The 17,309-nt window shown below is 36.9% G+C and overlaps 2 protein-coding genes across 2 annotated transcripts in view; both read left to right on the forward strand.

The window, feature by feature from the left end:
• The first annotated feature begins 471 nt into the window (after positions 1–471).
• On the forward strand, positions 472–4,586 carry LOC120637771 (ubiquitin carboxyl-terminal hydrolase MINDY-3 homolog). The gene is made up of 2 exons (XM_039909783.1): positions 472–796; positions 923–4,586. The coding sequence occupies exon 2, from the start codon at positions 943–945 to the stop codon at positions 2,305–2,307; it is 1,365 nt and encodes a 454-aa protein (XP_039765717.1). The 5' UTR covers positions 472–796; positions 923–942; the 3' UTR covers positions 2,308–4,586.
• Positions 4,587–7,391: 2,805 nt separating this feature from the next.
• LOC120637894 (protein crumbs-like) overlaps positions 7,392–17,309 on the forward strand; it is a 64,033-nt gene continuing 54,115 nt past the window's right edge. Inside the window, 1 exon segment of the mRNA XM_039909951.1 lies at positions 7,392–7,642. Within this exon segment, the coding sequence (XP_039765885.1) occupies positions 7,591–7,642 (52 nt within the window). The 5' untranslated portion in view covers positions 7,392–7,590.

A 17,309-nucleotide genomic window follows, 5' to 3' on the forward strand; every position in this document is an offset into this window, starting at 1 on the left:
GTTACTCTCCTTCACTTTTCTAAACAATCCCTTATGTCTGCATTCGCGAAAGGAATGTTCTTCTTTCTCAGCCATTCTTGAATGTCACTTTTCTTTGTCGATTATGTGGGTTCATGTGGGAGTGGTAGCTGGCGTTATAGATGACTATTACAGAAGGATTTTATTTAAAGAAAAACAACAACCCTTACCCGTAACGACCAATCAACAATCAGAGTGCTAATGTAATTAGTATCGTATCGTTAACGGGTTGCATTGCGTACATATTCCTACTATCAGTGACATTTATTGCCCAACGACTCAGTTTAAAATGCGTCGGCCGTCGACCCTATCTGTTTTGTAACCTCACTTATACTGTGCGAATGAGATAGCACGTCCTTGCCCATAGAGTAAAATATTATACTCTTTGTCTATATTATCAGCCATCTGTAGCCTATGCCCTATCTTTTCTTTAACCTCTCTATCTTTAACCTTCTAATTTAAAATTGGGATTATCTGAAATAATTACAGCAATAAATATGACTGAATAAAATTATTAAATTAAAAAAGTCATCGACTGAAGAACACTTGTGCGTGAATTGGAACGGAATGACATGAAAATAAATGTTGCTATTTTTCTTAAAAATGGCAGCATAAATGTCGTAAGCTTTTCTTTTCTTTTTTCTATGAGAAAAGTTATAAATACAAATTTGTGGACGATTTATAATGCTATTGATAGAGAATCAGACAGTGAAAATATTTATAGACGAAATCAAATAATTAACAAATGTTGAGAATTACTATGACCTTCGCATTTCTAGTGAGTATTATCTACGTGGTTATTATTTTTGTAATAGTAGATTCACATAAATAGATTTATATTCACTTATGCAGGTGATATGGCCGCTTTTGTTCCTTTTGATTCACGTGTCTGATGTACTTTTAGGTGGCGTAGACTCCGAGCAAATGTTGAACGGTCCGAACGAAAACGAAACCAGTAGCTCGAGCGTTTCAAGCGAACCCAGAGATACCATGAGCGCTGGCACGGCGACACTGGAGCGCGAGCTGAGTCGCACGCGGAGGCTGCTGTGGGGCGAGCATGTTAAGGAGGACGTGTTCCGGCGCTGGGCGCAGGGCTTTGCGTTCAGCGCCGACGAGCCCAGCGCACTCATCCAGCAGGAGGGCGGGCCGTGCGCTGCCATTGCGCCCGTGCAGGGTTTCCTGCTCAAAATCCTGCTGTCCGAGACGCCCGGCCACAGCCTACGAGATTTGACGTCGGAAAAGTGCAATTCCTTGCTAGTTAGGGCTGTGTGTACGATTTTAAGTCAGTGCCTTGCTTCCAAGTACAATGTTGCTGTTTACCGCAAGAATGACTCTGAGGCCGACACAAGTTCCGGCCTCAATGTTAGTGCTGAGGAACAGTCTTGTGATGCAATTGACCACTTCCACAGAAGAATGGAGGTGCACTCTTTTCAGACATTATCGGAAGTGGAAGCATTCTACACAAGAAACATTCGTATTTTAAAGGACAAGTATGGTGTTCTACTGTTGTTATATAGTGTCATCCTTAGCAAGGGTGTGGGTACGGTGGAGGCTGAGCTGTCAGAGTTATCTGATCCTCTAATTCATTCAACTTATGGATATGGCTCACAGGGGCTCATCAATCTCATGCTAACGGGCAGGGCTGTGGCTCACGTGTGGGATCATGACCAAGTTGTTGGTGGACTGAGACTGCGAGGAATTGAGAGACAGAATGACATAGGATTCCTTACTATTATGGAGCACATGCAATACTGCACCGTAGGTTCATTTTATAAAAACCCAAAACATCCGGTTTGGGTTTTGGCTTCAGAGACACACCTCACTGTGCTGTTTTCTTCTGAAAGAAGACTTGCAGCACCTGAAACGGCAGGAGAATCTGCTGAGCGAATATTTAGATCGTTTGATCCAGAAGGGAATAATTTTATTCCATCAGCAGCACTCCAGGATGTATTGTGTGCTGCTGATCTGGTTAGTGAGCCAGAGTATGTGGAATTAATGAGAAGAAAACTTGATTCTGAAAGTTTAGGAATTATTTTATTGAGTGCTTTTATGGATGAGTTCTTTCCTGGTAGTGAGCGAGGTGCTCCCGACACATTCACTCTGCACCACTATAATGGTTTGCCTCGCAGTAATCCAAGTGGTCATGTGATTTACCGTACAGGCCGTGCTGCTTTGCTCGAGTGTCCAATGCATGCAGCCAGCACAGACCCCATGCTGACCTGCTTGCAGACTAAGTGGCCCAGTATTGATGTTGTATGGGACGAAGGTCAGTCTCCCTCTCTAAATTAGTATGAGCTGCATATTGCTCGGAACTTGTACTGTGACACAGTGAAGAGAGTTAACATAAAATGTATCTTACAATATGTTGCAGAAAATTCCATTACTTTATTGTATTAATTTATGTATAGAAATTGTATTAAATGATTTCAAGGCCTCCATGGATAATGACATTACCATGGGCAGCTATTTTTCATAAATTTGTTATACCTTGACAATATAAGTTGAATTCATGGCAGTCAAATTAGGAGATAAATTAAACAGTTTACATCATTTCATACTACAATCGCTTAATAAGCCTATCTATAATGTTTAAAATGAAGATTTTTCTGAACAATATTGAAGGGTTTATTACTAGATAATTGCATGATGAAAAAAGATTGTTTTCTCTGTCCTTAAGCCTTGGTTTTTCACTTGCACAGATTTAATCTTAAATTTGAAATTTAAGAAATCCTGGAGATTTGGGCTTGCATTTTGATGCAGTGTGGCAGACTGCACTATATTTGCCTATATCACAATACAAATGGCTGACTTTTATCTTTAGAAAGTATGTTTTGCCATACCTTAACACAAATCTTTCCTTTTGTAATTTTTTTTGCACTTTATGTGAGCTATTATACTGCAATAAAATAATGCTATATTATTATTTTATGGCAAAATATTTTTATTTCAAATTCAAAATTCATATATTACAAGTAGGCCTACTTTATAAGCACTTTTGAAATTTTAAGTATTTCTGTTTGTAGTGGCTTTACCACAATTTCATTATCTGAATAGGGATTTCCTCCAAATCTATGAAAGGGTTAGATGTATATTTCTCCCAGGAATTGTTCCCCGAATTTAATATAATAATTGTAATTTTACCAGATCTTGATAAAAGAACTGGACATAACAACAATGTATGGTTTATTAACTATAAATAACAAAAATTTATCCCTAAAATATTATGGAATTGTTTGCATTGCTGCATTCTCCATTGAAACAGTTTGCATAACTGTAGTTACATGTATGGAGAGCAAATAACAAGCACTGTACTGTCATTCTTTGTTGCACATAGCCATGTATTATGGCCGATTCACATTATTGTAGCAGCTGGATCCATAAAGTTTATGCCTGCAATGTACTTTAATAGATGGCATTGTTTGTTTGCATTATTCCAGCCAATTGTAGGCTGAGTTTGCAAACTCATAGACTATGCCAAGAAGTGTTTGGGTAATGTTCCAGTGGGCTGGATGGTTCACAATTACTACTGTTATTTACTATGGTTATTCAATACACTACTGGAACTAAAGCACCGTTTACATTAAACAGTTCAGTACACAGCTAGGCTGGATTGCTTCTGGAATTTTGTGAACCAGTTATTACTCCACTAACTACTTTAATGCCAGCTGCGTTACATTATTTGATAATGAAATTTCAGTTCCCACAAAGAGGTACATTTTTTATATATTAATGATATACTTTTAATGTATAATAAATAATCTACTCACCACTGTTGTTATTTTGAATGATTTTATTTTTATAAAACTACTGTGTAGCACATTTAATAATATGTATAGAAATTATTAGTATATAATATGTAGGTAAACAAATTACCATGACGGTATGATTAAATTATTACCATATACCGCAATACTCCTGTAACAAGTGTGTACACCCGATTTATTGGTGTGAGTTTCGATATTATAAGCCCAGAGTAAGTAGCACGTAATTATCCTATTTTAAAAGTGGCACTTTTACTTTCAAAGTTTTCGTCAGGTTCGCGGGCTGTAGTAGTATTTTTAATAAAATTTCGTTAATGTAACAAAACCTTCACGCACCAAACCAAACAAAACTAGGGGTAGTATTCAGGTTTTCAAATATATATATCCATCCGTAGAACCCCGCAGCAAAGGAAATGACGTCCGAACCTGTGTCCATGCTGTCCTACGTACGACCAATCACATGACTTCCAAAACCGGGGATCTTGTGATTGGTCGTACGTGGACGCAAACATTTGCACTCAACAACGGACGCAGTGTGGACTGTGATCGCCCCGGTTTGTCCTTTACTCAAACAAATTCTTTGAATGAAAACCAGACTTCGCACTTTGACTTACTTTATAATATACCGTGACAATAGTTCATAGGCGGAGTTTTAAGTATTGGATTTAATTTCATAAACAAATCGTTACTACATTCTTTGTCAGATTGATGTAAAATAGCTGTGCACATTCATGTAATAACCTTAAAATGAAAAATTGATTTTCAGTTAATCGTAAAAAATAGTGGAACATGCTTTTTTTAATTACAGTCTTGAGTTTTATTTCATGAAATATCTATGACAAACTGTGTGCCCCTAAAACTTGAATTTATCCTACCTTGATTCCTGGCCTGGCTGGTCGGAATTTTAATTTTAGAAATTTAAAAAATTAACCGGAAAAGTCCCTAGTCTTTCAAAGCTAGTTGCAAAAATAGTTTTACTACACGAAAGTCCAAAACAGGTGTTTACGGTATCTTAGTGCTCACGTTTGTATGAGAAGCCGTGTTCCACCATAACTTCTAAATGCCTCTTAAACCATTGATATGAAAATCGTTGGCCTAAACAAATATTCCAAATTTTTATTTATTTTTAAGTACTTCATTTTCCTATGGACGTACATGCATGAATTTTTATTAACCCTATTTATGTGTGTGGTGTGATGAGTGTGGAAAAACCAGTTAATTAGAGTCTGACTTGCACACGAAGGATTCCGTACCAAGGCACAAGGCACAATCCGAAACATTACACAGTATTACCATAATTAAGATCGTGCCAAAGCACACGTTTCTTGTAACGGCACCCTTTATTTTTAACTATTTAATTTTTTGAATCGTGCTATGAATAATTCGATTTCTTCAACTATAACGGATCATGGCCCATTGCCTACTGAAACTAAGTGAAATACGGACTAACCGGAATCGGAGGAATTGGGTCTTTCGGGTACGGAACGCTAAAAATTGCATCTTCTCCAGCCTAAGGTCCCAGTATACATACGAGTAATTAACTACATAACGTTGCATGCCGACGGATCAGTTTCATATCCTGGTAACTCACCAAAAAGCCTTGCAAAACTTTGTCGCGCTCGTTTGGCATAATTATGAATTCTTGTCTCATAATGTCGCTTTTCCAATTAGTGTTCAAATGTTTAGGAGGACCGCAAATTCATGGATTAGGTACGTTTGTGAATGTGCAAATTCATAAAGAGGAAGAAAATAATTACCTACATACAACGTGTAACGGAATTACGAAATACTGTTGAAGGGTGCATAAGGAAATTTCAAAAGGTATCTATCACCTTGTAAAAATATTTAATTAAAAGTTAAACATTCTCAGTGTTGACTTATGACAACCCTATTGAAGATAAAAGACCGACACGTGCATAGTGCCTACGCTACGCAACGCGTACCTAATAAAGCGACAGGAGTGACATGACTTTACTTTTGCATGAGGCGTTAGGGCTGTATCTGATGACTTTCAGTAAAAACTATGGCAGTGATTTACTCAAAAACTACGTTTCGGTTTCACAGGTAAGACTAAGAGACTATGAAGGGGTAAACTTTAAGTGTGTTGTAGTGTCCAAAATGAAAGAGATACTCATTAATATCATTTTCTTTAAATAAAATAATAATAATAATAATAATAGAAAATTTCAATTTCCATCCAAACGCTCAGATTCCTTATACCTAATCACACTTGGTCAGTTTAAAGCCTGCGATTACAAATCTTAATAGGTTGCATAAGCTGATTCAACTCCCTACTTTCGATTCATCGTCAACGAGTAGTCCACTAGACGGTCGATGCGGCGCGGTCAGTCGATTGACGGCCGACTGGCGCAGTGGGCAGCGACCCTGCTTTCTGAGTCCAAGGCTGTGGGTTCGATTCCCACAACTGGAAAATGTTGTGTGATGAACATGATTGTTTCTCAGTGTCTGGGTGTTTATATGTATATTATAAGTATTTATATATATTATATTCATAAAAATATTCAACAGCTATCTTAGTAGCTATGGGTACTACGATAGCTACGCATACTTTGGGGCTAGATGGTGATGTGTGTATGGTCGTAGAATATTTGTTTATTTATTTTATTTATTTATAGCCCGTCAACGAGTGGACAAAGCAACGTCAACCAGTTAAGAATAGTTATCTCAACATAATCGCTTATCAGTCCTACGTCTTAAGCCACACTCAGCTCACTTCCTGCAAAAGACAGGGAAGGGTGCGAGTAAATAAAATGTAAACTAAATGAGCAGTTTTTGATCGCAAGTCAAAAGGCGCGCATCACAAATTAGAAGATTGTCTGAAAATATTATCAAAATCGGTCCTTCCGTTTTGGTGTCCTTGAGAACCACATATCTATAAAAACAGATTTTTAAACTTAAGAACATAAATTTTGTTTATCTAGTTTTTTCGTACAGTTTACAATGAGAAGCGGACAAATCTGTCAGTGTACTGTCCGTCTGTCTGTATGTATACAATCAGATTGCCAATATTGCAATGAAAACCCAGCATACTATTATATAAGTCTCAGTCCCCAGCCCATACTTAAGCTTCCCATTAAATAGTTATATTATAGTAGTTCATGGGCTTACCTTTTAAGGGACCGAGTTCACACTCCGGCACGCATCTCTAACTTTGCGAAGTTAGGCGAATCAAAACATCGTTCCTCACGATGTTTTAATACGCCTAATTTCGCAAGCCTGTATCGCGACGCAAGAAGACGATTTTTTATGAAAATTAAGCTTAAGGCGAATTTCTATGTAATACATGCTTAAATCATGTTTTATTGTGAAGTTGGTTTCGAGTCGATTTAATAAGTATGCGCAGGTCCCTATAGTACCTATTATAATAAAATAGTAACATATTAAATCAACGATATTACTATAAAAGTAACCGAAGAGTACTGAGATACAATCACAGTGCCCCGTGCGTTGTTAGCCTTTTGTCATATACCATAGAGTCAAGATTATCATAGATTACAGAACTGTGCGTCAATTGTCAGAATGACATTGACAATGACTGCACCAAACGGGCAAACCACAAACGCCAGTTTTCCAGTTTTTGCTGCGCCGTCATGGACGTTGGGTGGTGATAGGACATGCCCATTTTTAAATATTATTTTCGTGACATATTTTAATTTCTTTGTGAGGTTCGTTTTAATTTAATTAGAGTTTCCGTTCCAAATATAGTGAAATATGAATTTTTAAAAGTTAAAGTGTTTATTTGAGTTAGATGTATTAGTATTGTGTGTGTTTTGTTGATTATTTCAACATTATGAAGGTGGATGTGAACGTTTGGAGGCGACGCGCCGCGTTGAATATCTCAGGTGGGTATACTTTTATAGACTATAACCACGGTAATGTTTTGGTTGTAAAGAATCATTAATTTTTCATGGTAAATAGCTAATAAAATTCGTCAAATTGCTTTGACTGTTTATTTGGCACATACATAATATGAATACTTGTGAAACGCCGTGAAAGGATTTTTAAGACTTAACTAGCGCAGAGAAATCTAACAATACCTGTGCATTGCACGTATTCTATAGTTTGACCAGCAGCATAAATTATTATTTTGGAAATTTAATATTATTCACTATTTTGTATCAGATTAGCTTTTATTTTCAAATATCTCAAATCAACACATCAATAAATTAGTTATAATAAATTAAATAACTAACTTATTAAAAATACATTCAAAGTTCTGTTCTAGTAAATACACTTGTAAGTTTTTATTTATTTTATTACAAGTTACCATTCAGCTGCCATCTTACCTGCTTAACTTATGTTAACAAGAAACCATATTATATTCATCATCAACTTATTAAAATTCCACAGCTGGACAAAGGTCTTCCTTTTCTTGATGGAAAAGGATTTAGATTTCAGATGTTGATCCAAACTATGGCTTGAAAGAGAATTACTATCACAGTATGTCATAATATGTTAAAGATTCTAAGGCAAGGTTGTTTATAACATGTATTTCCTCCCTTGACGTTTATACTAGGAAGTTCTAGTTCTTCTTGTTTCAATACCACAAACAATATGGCCAAATATTTATTCTAACAATAAGCCCCTGCTGCAAACCATAGCTATGACTTCTACATCTACACTGAATTTAAAGTAAATGATTAAGTTATAATAATTTTTTTTAACAATATTTCCATTCTGTGTTAGACAGCCACCAAAAAACAAAATGTGGTTAACTATATAAAGTTTTAAAAAACTGAACTCATTGAAACAAAAAGATAATGACAAGTTTTTTATATGCATTATGAACAGGTAAGACACTTTATATTATGACATGATATAGTTAGTTAATATAGCCATATTTCTGTTATCACAGAAAACAAATGTACCTATTTTTTAAATATATGTTTTTTTCTTACAAGTTTGTTATTAAGTTAACTTATACTCTTATCTCAATTAATTACTCTATTATCTACAATATTGAGTTTATGAATAACTAAGAGAGGATACCAAAAATGAAATAGTTTTTTCTAGTAAACTATTTCTTTTTGGAAGTAATTAATTTTGCTCATCAGTTGTATGGCCAAACTTATAATATATTTACTGCTGATAAATGTATATTGGTACTTGTTTGTTGCTTACTTAACTGTTAGTTTTGTTAAGAAGGTTCTTAGTGTAACTGCTAAAAAAGCTGGCAAGTAACTGGGCATTTACCTACATAAAAAAAAGCAATTCAACAAAATTGTAATCATTACATTATGGTAACTTAGGAACAAAATAATAACAACAATGAGTAATGCCAGAGGGTCTTTTAAATATTAAATTGTCACCCAATAAATACATTTCAAGTATGTTTGTTTGTGAACTTTAATTCAATGATTGTAAGGTTCATTATCCAGTTGTAAGAAGGCATGTGTATATCTGTCAGGACAGGTGGTCAGGTGACCCCTTGTCATACCTGTCCCATAGGAAGGGAGTGCAGTGCACGCTGCACGCGTGTTCAGTGACGCGCGAGTTCGCCCTTCAGCCTACATTTTCTTACCTGCCTATTATAACTACATTCATAGGACTTCTCTGTATAAACCTTTGACCATGAAATCTAATCTGGTTTCGTTGCATACTGACATTGAAAATTAATGATATGATAATATGTGGAATAACAGCTAAAGTTATTTGATGACAAGGAATCATGGATATATATTATTAATATTTAAAATTAAAAATCTCGAATTATTTCTGTTGAAGCAGTCTGTACCCTCCTCACCAGAAGAACCAGCGTAACTGACTCTCGTAGTTTTACAAGTTGCGAATGAGAAATGGCATTGGTCGGGGCACTAAGTTCATAGGATCGATGACTTCTAAGTCCCATGGTATAAGATAACCTATGACTGGAGTTTGCTAGAACCGCTCACCATATTATCATTATATTATATGTGGATAGACAGCTAGCGAGGCGTGTTGAAAGCACGCGGCACGCGACCGGTGAAATCCTTGCAAGACACATATATTGTTGACATCCATTGGTAGGACGCCGCTGAAAGCAATCAAAAAGTTTGTTACGTACGCAAATTAACAAGTCTTTCAACTTTACGACTATCTGGTAATTGGTATACACGCACCAAGAAAAATTTGAAAAGCCGAATCGGCCTATCTGTGTCCATGACATTACATACATTTCTTTGAGACGCCAATGCCCAGGTGCTTCCCTAGACTATTCCATGGTTTCGCGAATGGCTCTATAATAACAACAAGAACATGCATATTTTCCGGCGTGTGGCAGCGACTAGGCTACGGGTTGGCTAGGGGGGCCACTTACCCGTATCTTGCATTCATGAAACTATGGTTGGATACCTGCATCCATGCTATAGGTACTGGAAGTGAGGGATATTCCCAATGCGACTTCGCCCACGTCTAGATAAGTCCTCACCAAACCACTTCCCAGCATGTGTAACGTTATCGCGCGGCGCGGCGTTACGCGTCACGGTATCAGTGCCGGCAATGACACGCCTCTTCACTGGACAAAGGGGCGCCTGCTAATATTCGCTCGACGTACATTAAATAACAATTATTATAGTTGTAGCTGTTGCCCGCGTTCTTCTTCCGCGTTTATTACGGTTTTTCACAAATCCCGTAGCAACCGTTTCTTTTCCTGGGATGAAAAGTCACCTATGTTACTCTCCGTCCTTTTAACGTCCTTTTATAGTATATAGTATTAAGGACTACGTCAACGATGCTTGGGTGTAAATTATTGCTGACCAGGTTGCTTCTTTGAATTTGAAACGTGAAACCGCGAAATACAGCTAGTATTATATAAATAACTGAATTGCTTTTTAATATTAGTGACGATGCGGCCATCAAATTCATTCAATAGCTGCATTAGTGTCTGCAGTCACACTGTTGTGTGTTCAGTGGTATAGCTTTCTCCACAATCAAAATTAACATAATATTATATTAACTATTGTATAATTATATGCGTGAGTTTCGTTTCCGTCTTTATGTGGTTCGTATACAGGGATTGGTGCATAATGTGGCACAGGTACGAATAATATCCATTTCAACTATTACTCAATTTTGCATACGGCCTGGCCATACCCATTATCGTTGAACCGATCGAGACAAACAAATTCAGACTGCGGAAAATCAACCCAGCTTCCATAAAAATGGAATCAACTCAACTTGTCCTTTTAAAAGTGCTTCAAAAGTAGGGCCTATTTGAAATTATTAATGTATTTTGAATTTAGATTTTTGGTCTGGTAAAAGGTTCCTACTGTGACCACCGCCAAGCGTTTCAGAGTCAGGTTACAACAGGTTAAAATCCTTAAAAAAGCCCGCTTGCACTTGATATATTGGCGAGCACTGCAGGACATAGGTATTTTGTAGCGAGTTCCAAATACCACGGTCTTGTGCCGCTTGGTTTCAGCGGCACCCTGCGATCAGCGGCAGCGGCATCGATAATTGGATGGCCGACATCTGATACGAATCACCGAGTTAATTCGTTTTAGTGCTGTGAGACAAAACGTCAGTCTTCATCAATGACACAGTGAATATATTTGACTTCTCTCTCTTATCCACTGACTGTCAAAGTCTCATTTCACGGTTATCTTTGAATAACTCGAAAAAATACTAAATTTATTGAAACAAAATTACTAAACCTTGCGTCTTAACTACCATTTAAAAACGATTCAAGGTCTTATCTCATTTCTGCAAAAATCATTAAAACTCGATCAACTAATGCCATGGTTGTCAGCTGAGACTCATTAAGTTTTGGGGCATTTGGTTCCACTTTACCATTGTATAGTAACCACTCAAGTTACCAAAGATCAAGTTGTTTTTTTTATCTCAATTTTTCTACTAGGCACCTACTCGAATTTTGCTTATTGAGGCAAGGCTCACTTGAGAGGCCGATCTTACTGATTAACGATGCAGTTTAAAGATGGAAGTGCCTTGACGGGATACAGTTTTTATTGAACAACGTAGAACATGCGTAAAACTTTCGCCTCAATAAACTACCGCCTGACAATACTTGAGACAGATGTTGATAGTTGATGAATTATTATAAGCGTACATTTACGACGTGTTCTTAGGCTTATAATTATCGATAGAAAACCCAAAACAGATTTTTATATATGTTTTAGACTGGACGGACTAGACTTCTGACATGGAATTTGGCAGGGTTTGCACCCTGGAGGCATGTTAGATACGTATCCCAGAATAGCAAAAGGATAACGTTTCCGCATAATTATAATTTTGCATAAATATACTATGGATATTGTAGATAGATATTGCATAATTTTAGGCCTTGCCCGGGCTTTAAATTATGTAATGTCTATCTTTTCTTATATCTGTTTGTACGGGATACTTCCAGGATATAAACAAACGCTGCCAAAGTCGAGGGCAACAGCCCTTTATTATGAAACTATAATCTTTTATATGTAGAACCTAGCCAATGGTCGTTAATTACAGTGGGGGAGCTCAGGAGATGCAACAGTAGGTATCTTATTTTGTAAACATATGACACTGACCACGGACGCATTGAATCGATATTTATTTTCGATTTTTGTAAACATCAGTTCAATTGAAAGCGTTTAATTTTTTTCACCAGCAGTGAAGCCAGTAATCGCAGCTCGTTGCGCAAGTGGATTGTCTTGTAAGGTGGGCCCAGTGAGCTGCAGTATTGGGTAATATGGATTGCCGTGAGAAAGCGTGGCGTTGTCACTCAGTCACGGGCGGGGTTCCGATTGCCATGAGAGCAATCGACCTCGATCCATTGTTTATATTGCTAATCTAATAAAACACATGGAACCATTAATTTTAATACTTATATTTTTTCTCGCCATATTGTATACGTCCACAGATTTTTTTTTTATCGCAACACTAATCCAAATTCAATTGTTAAATAACAACCATACACAATATATGCTAGCTTATTAGACTAGCATAATCTTGATTGCCCTACCGTAATATGATTATTTCAAGAGAAAGTTCCACTGCCCAGCATCCATTTAGTTGATTCCAAATTAGTTGATTATAAACTAGAGCTATGGATTTTTTTGAATTTCGCATCTACGGCATCTGATCCGCTGAGTTCAAGGTATCAAGCTGTCATAATTTAACTATAAATCCACCAAACATAGTGCAAACCGAAGTCTTAGCCCAAAAACATTTAAAATGTTAAAACCGGAGACAAATTACACACATGATACGATAACTGCAAAATAAATTTAATATTTAAAAACCCCCGGCTTTTAATATAGTGCACATTATTCTACTGGTCCAACCCTTTCATTTTAAAACCATTATGAGGGAGTTGTAAAAAAATCCGCCATTTTGTACCGATTTTCATCTAAAACGCTAAGAACACTCTCGACTACTTCACACACACACACAGACAGACACGTCAAACTTATCCCGTCGGCTTTGCGTCGGAGGTTAAAAATCTTATACAAAGGAAACACAAAACCTACCTTTTATAACTATTTGCCTACTCGTACAAGCTCAATTACCTAACTATTTAATTATGAATATTAATTCCGGCATACTTTTACTTTATTTAATAGTTAGATACCTATTTAACTACTTTGTGTATCTAATTTAGTTTTTCACGCAATAATTTAAAATTGGGTTGTGCTTAAAGAGTTTACGCTTAGACTCCAAATTCCACTCGCCTCGCTTGAGATTTTTTTACTGAAAATATGCTTTAACTAATGACAAAAAATAATGTACCTCTAAAGTCTCTGAGGTATTATTTCGGTTTACATTTACACGTTGTTTAATAAAACATACGTCATAGGTGCGTGCGACCAATTAAACAAGTGCGTGCGCACATCCCACGGTGATCAGTTTATTATTTTAACGAGATTAAAAAAAAACAAAATTCATTTATTTCAAGTAGGCCTAATACAAGCACTTTTGAAACGTCAAGTCTGTCCGTGTGTAGTGACTCTACCACCGGTTCGGAAGGCAGTTTCTACCGAGAAGAAGCCGGCAAGAAACTCAGCAGTTGCTCTTTTCCAACATCAAAAATTTACATTTTACATTTAACATTCGTTTTTCTATCTTGTGAGAGATGAAAGATTTATTTAAAACAGGTGTTGTCGAACTCTCAGGAGACCATAGGCTAGCGCTGCAACGTTTTCATATGAGTACAATGTACAAGTCAATTCACAAAAGTTGAACATGTACCACGCGTTAGCGGCATCGGCGTGTCACTTTCGGTGAAGCCTTTATCATCATTTAAAATTCAGCATCACGGAAATCTATTCGTGTTTAGAAAGTTAGCTTGATCTGCATTCGATTGGTTATAGTTGTTTCGTTTTTCTGTTTTTACTTATTTTAACATACGATTGGATATTCAACTATTCAGATGTGGTTCAACGGTAGCCTTATACTCTAAACACATAATATGATCTGCTAGTGTACATTGGAATTTCTACTGCTAAAGAACTGGGCCTGTTAAAATGTTTCTGAAAAAAAAGTCACGTCATATATGGCCCTATAATTAAGTGGTCCCACATCTGCCGGGTAGTTCGTACAGGTGGTTCTAGTTTCTAGGGATCAGTACCCGAAGGATGCCGTTGGCACTCTATTACTAAGCCTCCGCGGTCCGTCCGTCCGTTAGTCAATTTAGCGGATTATTACTATCGAACCGCAATAGAAGAAGAGGTGAAAGTTTCTTCCTATTTATATTAATATTGCCGCTACACAAGAAAAGTATTTTTCAGTTTTTTTACTTGATCTTAATAATGTTGATTCTATGTAGTGTCTCATATTGCACCTTGAACGGACTCCTTCGTGTGCAAGTTAAGCTCGCACTATTGGCGAAAGATTTCGTTAATACGGTAAGCCATAATATTTCTACCGACCAACTGATATCTAGTTCTGTCTTTACTCATAAAACCCTAAATCATCATCACATCAACCCATTAGCGGGCCACTAAAGAGCACGGGTCACCTCCCACAGTGAGAAGGGGTTAAGGCCGTTGTCCACCACGCTGGCTCAGTGCGGATTGGTGGACTCAACACACCTTTGAGAACATTACTTTACTACTACTTTGTTTTTCGCCTGGTTTTATCCGTCCATGCGTCTTTATGCTAAAACCGGCTAAGTGCTAGAGTTGTACTTGCACTATATCAATTGGTTTCTGTATAACGGTGCATTAACTTCTTCCACAGCTTTATCAACTCTCCGGGCATTGGCACACGCGTAGTACCAATATCCAAATAATATACGTGTTATAATAAATGGGGGCTAACGCCTTGTTGCCGTGTTTTGGCAGTTGGACACGTAAATTTTATCCCCTTGTCAGGGGGAACCCACCGCTTTTTTTGTACACGTATTTGGAAGTCAGGTGAACCACTGCTACGTCGCGTCGTTCGTTGTACACGTATCTGTCTATTATTTCGTGTGATTGAAACTTGATTTCAAAATAAGCATACAAACAAACAAATGTTCTTTAAATTTTTATAGCACCAACTTCCATCTCCGTTCTCCGTGTGAGTGCACCGAATCGCGCGGCCCGGTAGAGACTTAATAATTGGCCACAGATCCAACGCGATATGATCTCTTAGTCTTATCTGAATGAAATAAGTTTATATTTTCGAGTAATTAAGTTTTCCGTACTTAGCTAGTTGTGGTAACTGAATGAAATAAGTTTATATTTTCGAGTAATTAAGTTTTCCGTACTTAGCTAGTTGTGGTAAATAAAAACACGGATAACATACAATGATTATATCTAATCTATAACGGTGTGACGGATACATTGTTCACATCTTTAACTAGTTAACCTCTCAGTAATAAGTTTCTATAAATCTGCTAATTAGCGTTTCTGGTTTTCATAGTTTCTAAACTAGGGCCGAAAGGAGTAATCTCTCTCAGTATGTCAGACAGGATAGAACTATAATGTTTTCGTCTTTGGTATGCATTTGTTGGAAGGGTAAAATCTGGAATAGGTTAAAGAATTCCCTGTGGATGACATTGCTGAATTGCTGGAGCGCATGCTAGTGGGAGCCCTAAAAGCCATACAGCCGCAATTCGCGCTCGTCCGTGTCGCATCGTAAATTGCGCTGTCATAATGACATTGTCGGCCCAGGCAACGCGTGTGACCGTTATACCACTATTCGTGTCTCGGGCCTCTTCGGAAACGAGTATTACAACTTAGGCCTGCGTATGTCGCATACTTCATATTGCGTTTAGTTTCGCATACACTTTAACCATATAAGTCAGTAGTAGAAGTTTTAACTTAACCATATAAGTTACTCAGCGGTATAAGTTTTAAGTTAACTATATAATTTAGTCAGTGGTAGAAATTAACCATGGTAGTACGTACCGTACTTTGCAGGGATCCCGATGTGTTCGTGAAATCTTCAATTCGTACCACCACGAGGAGGAGAGGCTACACAGGCAGGAAACAAAAATTGTATCCCCCGACTATATCCCCCATTATACTTTCCCGACAACAGGGAATAGGAGAAGTTTATCCCCGCTTATTATTAAACGTACATTATTTAAATATAATTTCCATTTGTGCGCCAGTGTTCCGAAAGTTGATAAAGCTGTGGGAGAAGATAAATTGTTATTACCATGCTGAAGACATTTTTATGACAATCGATCTAAATTTGCTATACTCCGCGAAAAGCAGGAGAATCTGTATGGTGTAATTTATAATTTCTTCAATCCTTAATCTCCGCACCAAACAGATCTTCGGCAATGTACCCTCTACGCACGTTTCACATTCTCAGGAGATGTTGACTTTAGAATTATTCATTGTAAAGTGAACATCTCCCGCTCATCGTGGAGTATAGGAAATTAGGCTCGATTTTCATAATATATCATGGATTTCTGCAAAGTAACGCCTGCTTCTATCCGAAAACATTTTCAAATCAAATCGTTTATTTGCAGATTGGTATTACATTGTTGGTAGGTACACAAAACAAAGGGACAAACAATCCGCCTTAGATGGCATGCAAAAAATATATATGATCGTACAATAATTATACAATAATAATACTATCTTAAATCAATCGATATTATTAAAATAAGAATAAAATTTAAGAGTGATATCAAAAGTACAAATATTATTATTCATGTCAAATTATAATCACTGTAAATGTCAAACCTATAATATTGTGTCTGTTAAATATTCTTGGATGGTATAATAACATTTCCCAATAAGTAATTTTTTTATCTTATCTTTAAAATCCACAAGATTCATGCTTCTGTTGGCCAGCGACGCTGGCAATTTGTTGTATATTTTAGGCGCCATAATGAAAATACTATTCCCAAATAACGCTGTGGAATGTGGCTTATACAATAATTTATTTTTCCTGCGTTCGCTATCACTATATGTAAACAAGTGATTGTTTTTTTTGATAAATATCAGAACTTCATAAATATACAAACAAGGACAAGTTAGTATTTTCATTTTCTCAAAATACGGTTTACACGTATCTGTGGGACGCAAGTGACATATAGCTCTTAGACACTTCTTTTGACATTTAAATATTCGCTCTCTATCAGACGAATTACCCCAA

This window comes from Pararge aegeria, chromosome 4 (genome assembly GCF_905163445.1).
Source record: "Pararge aegeria chromosome 4, ilParAegt1.1, whole genome shotgun sequence".
Lineage (NCBI taxonomy): Eukaryota > Metazoa > Arthropoda > Insecta > Lepidoptera > Nymphalidae > Pararge > Pararge aegeria.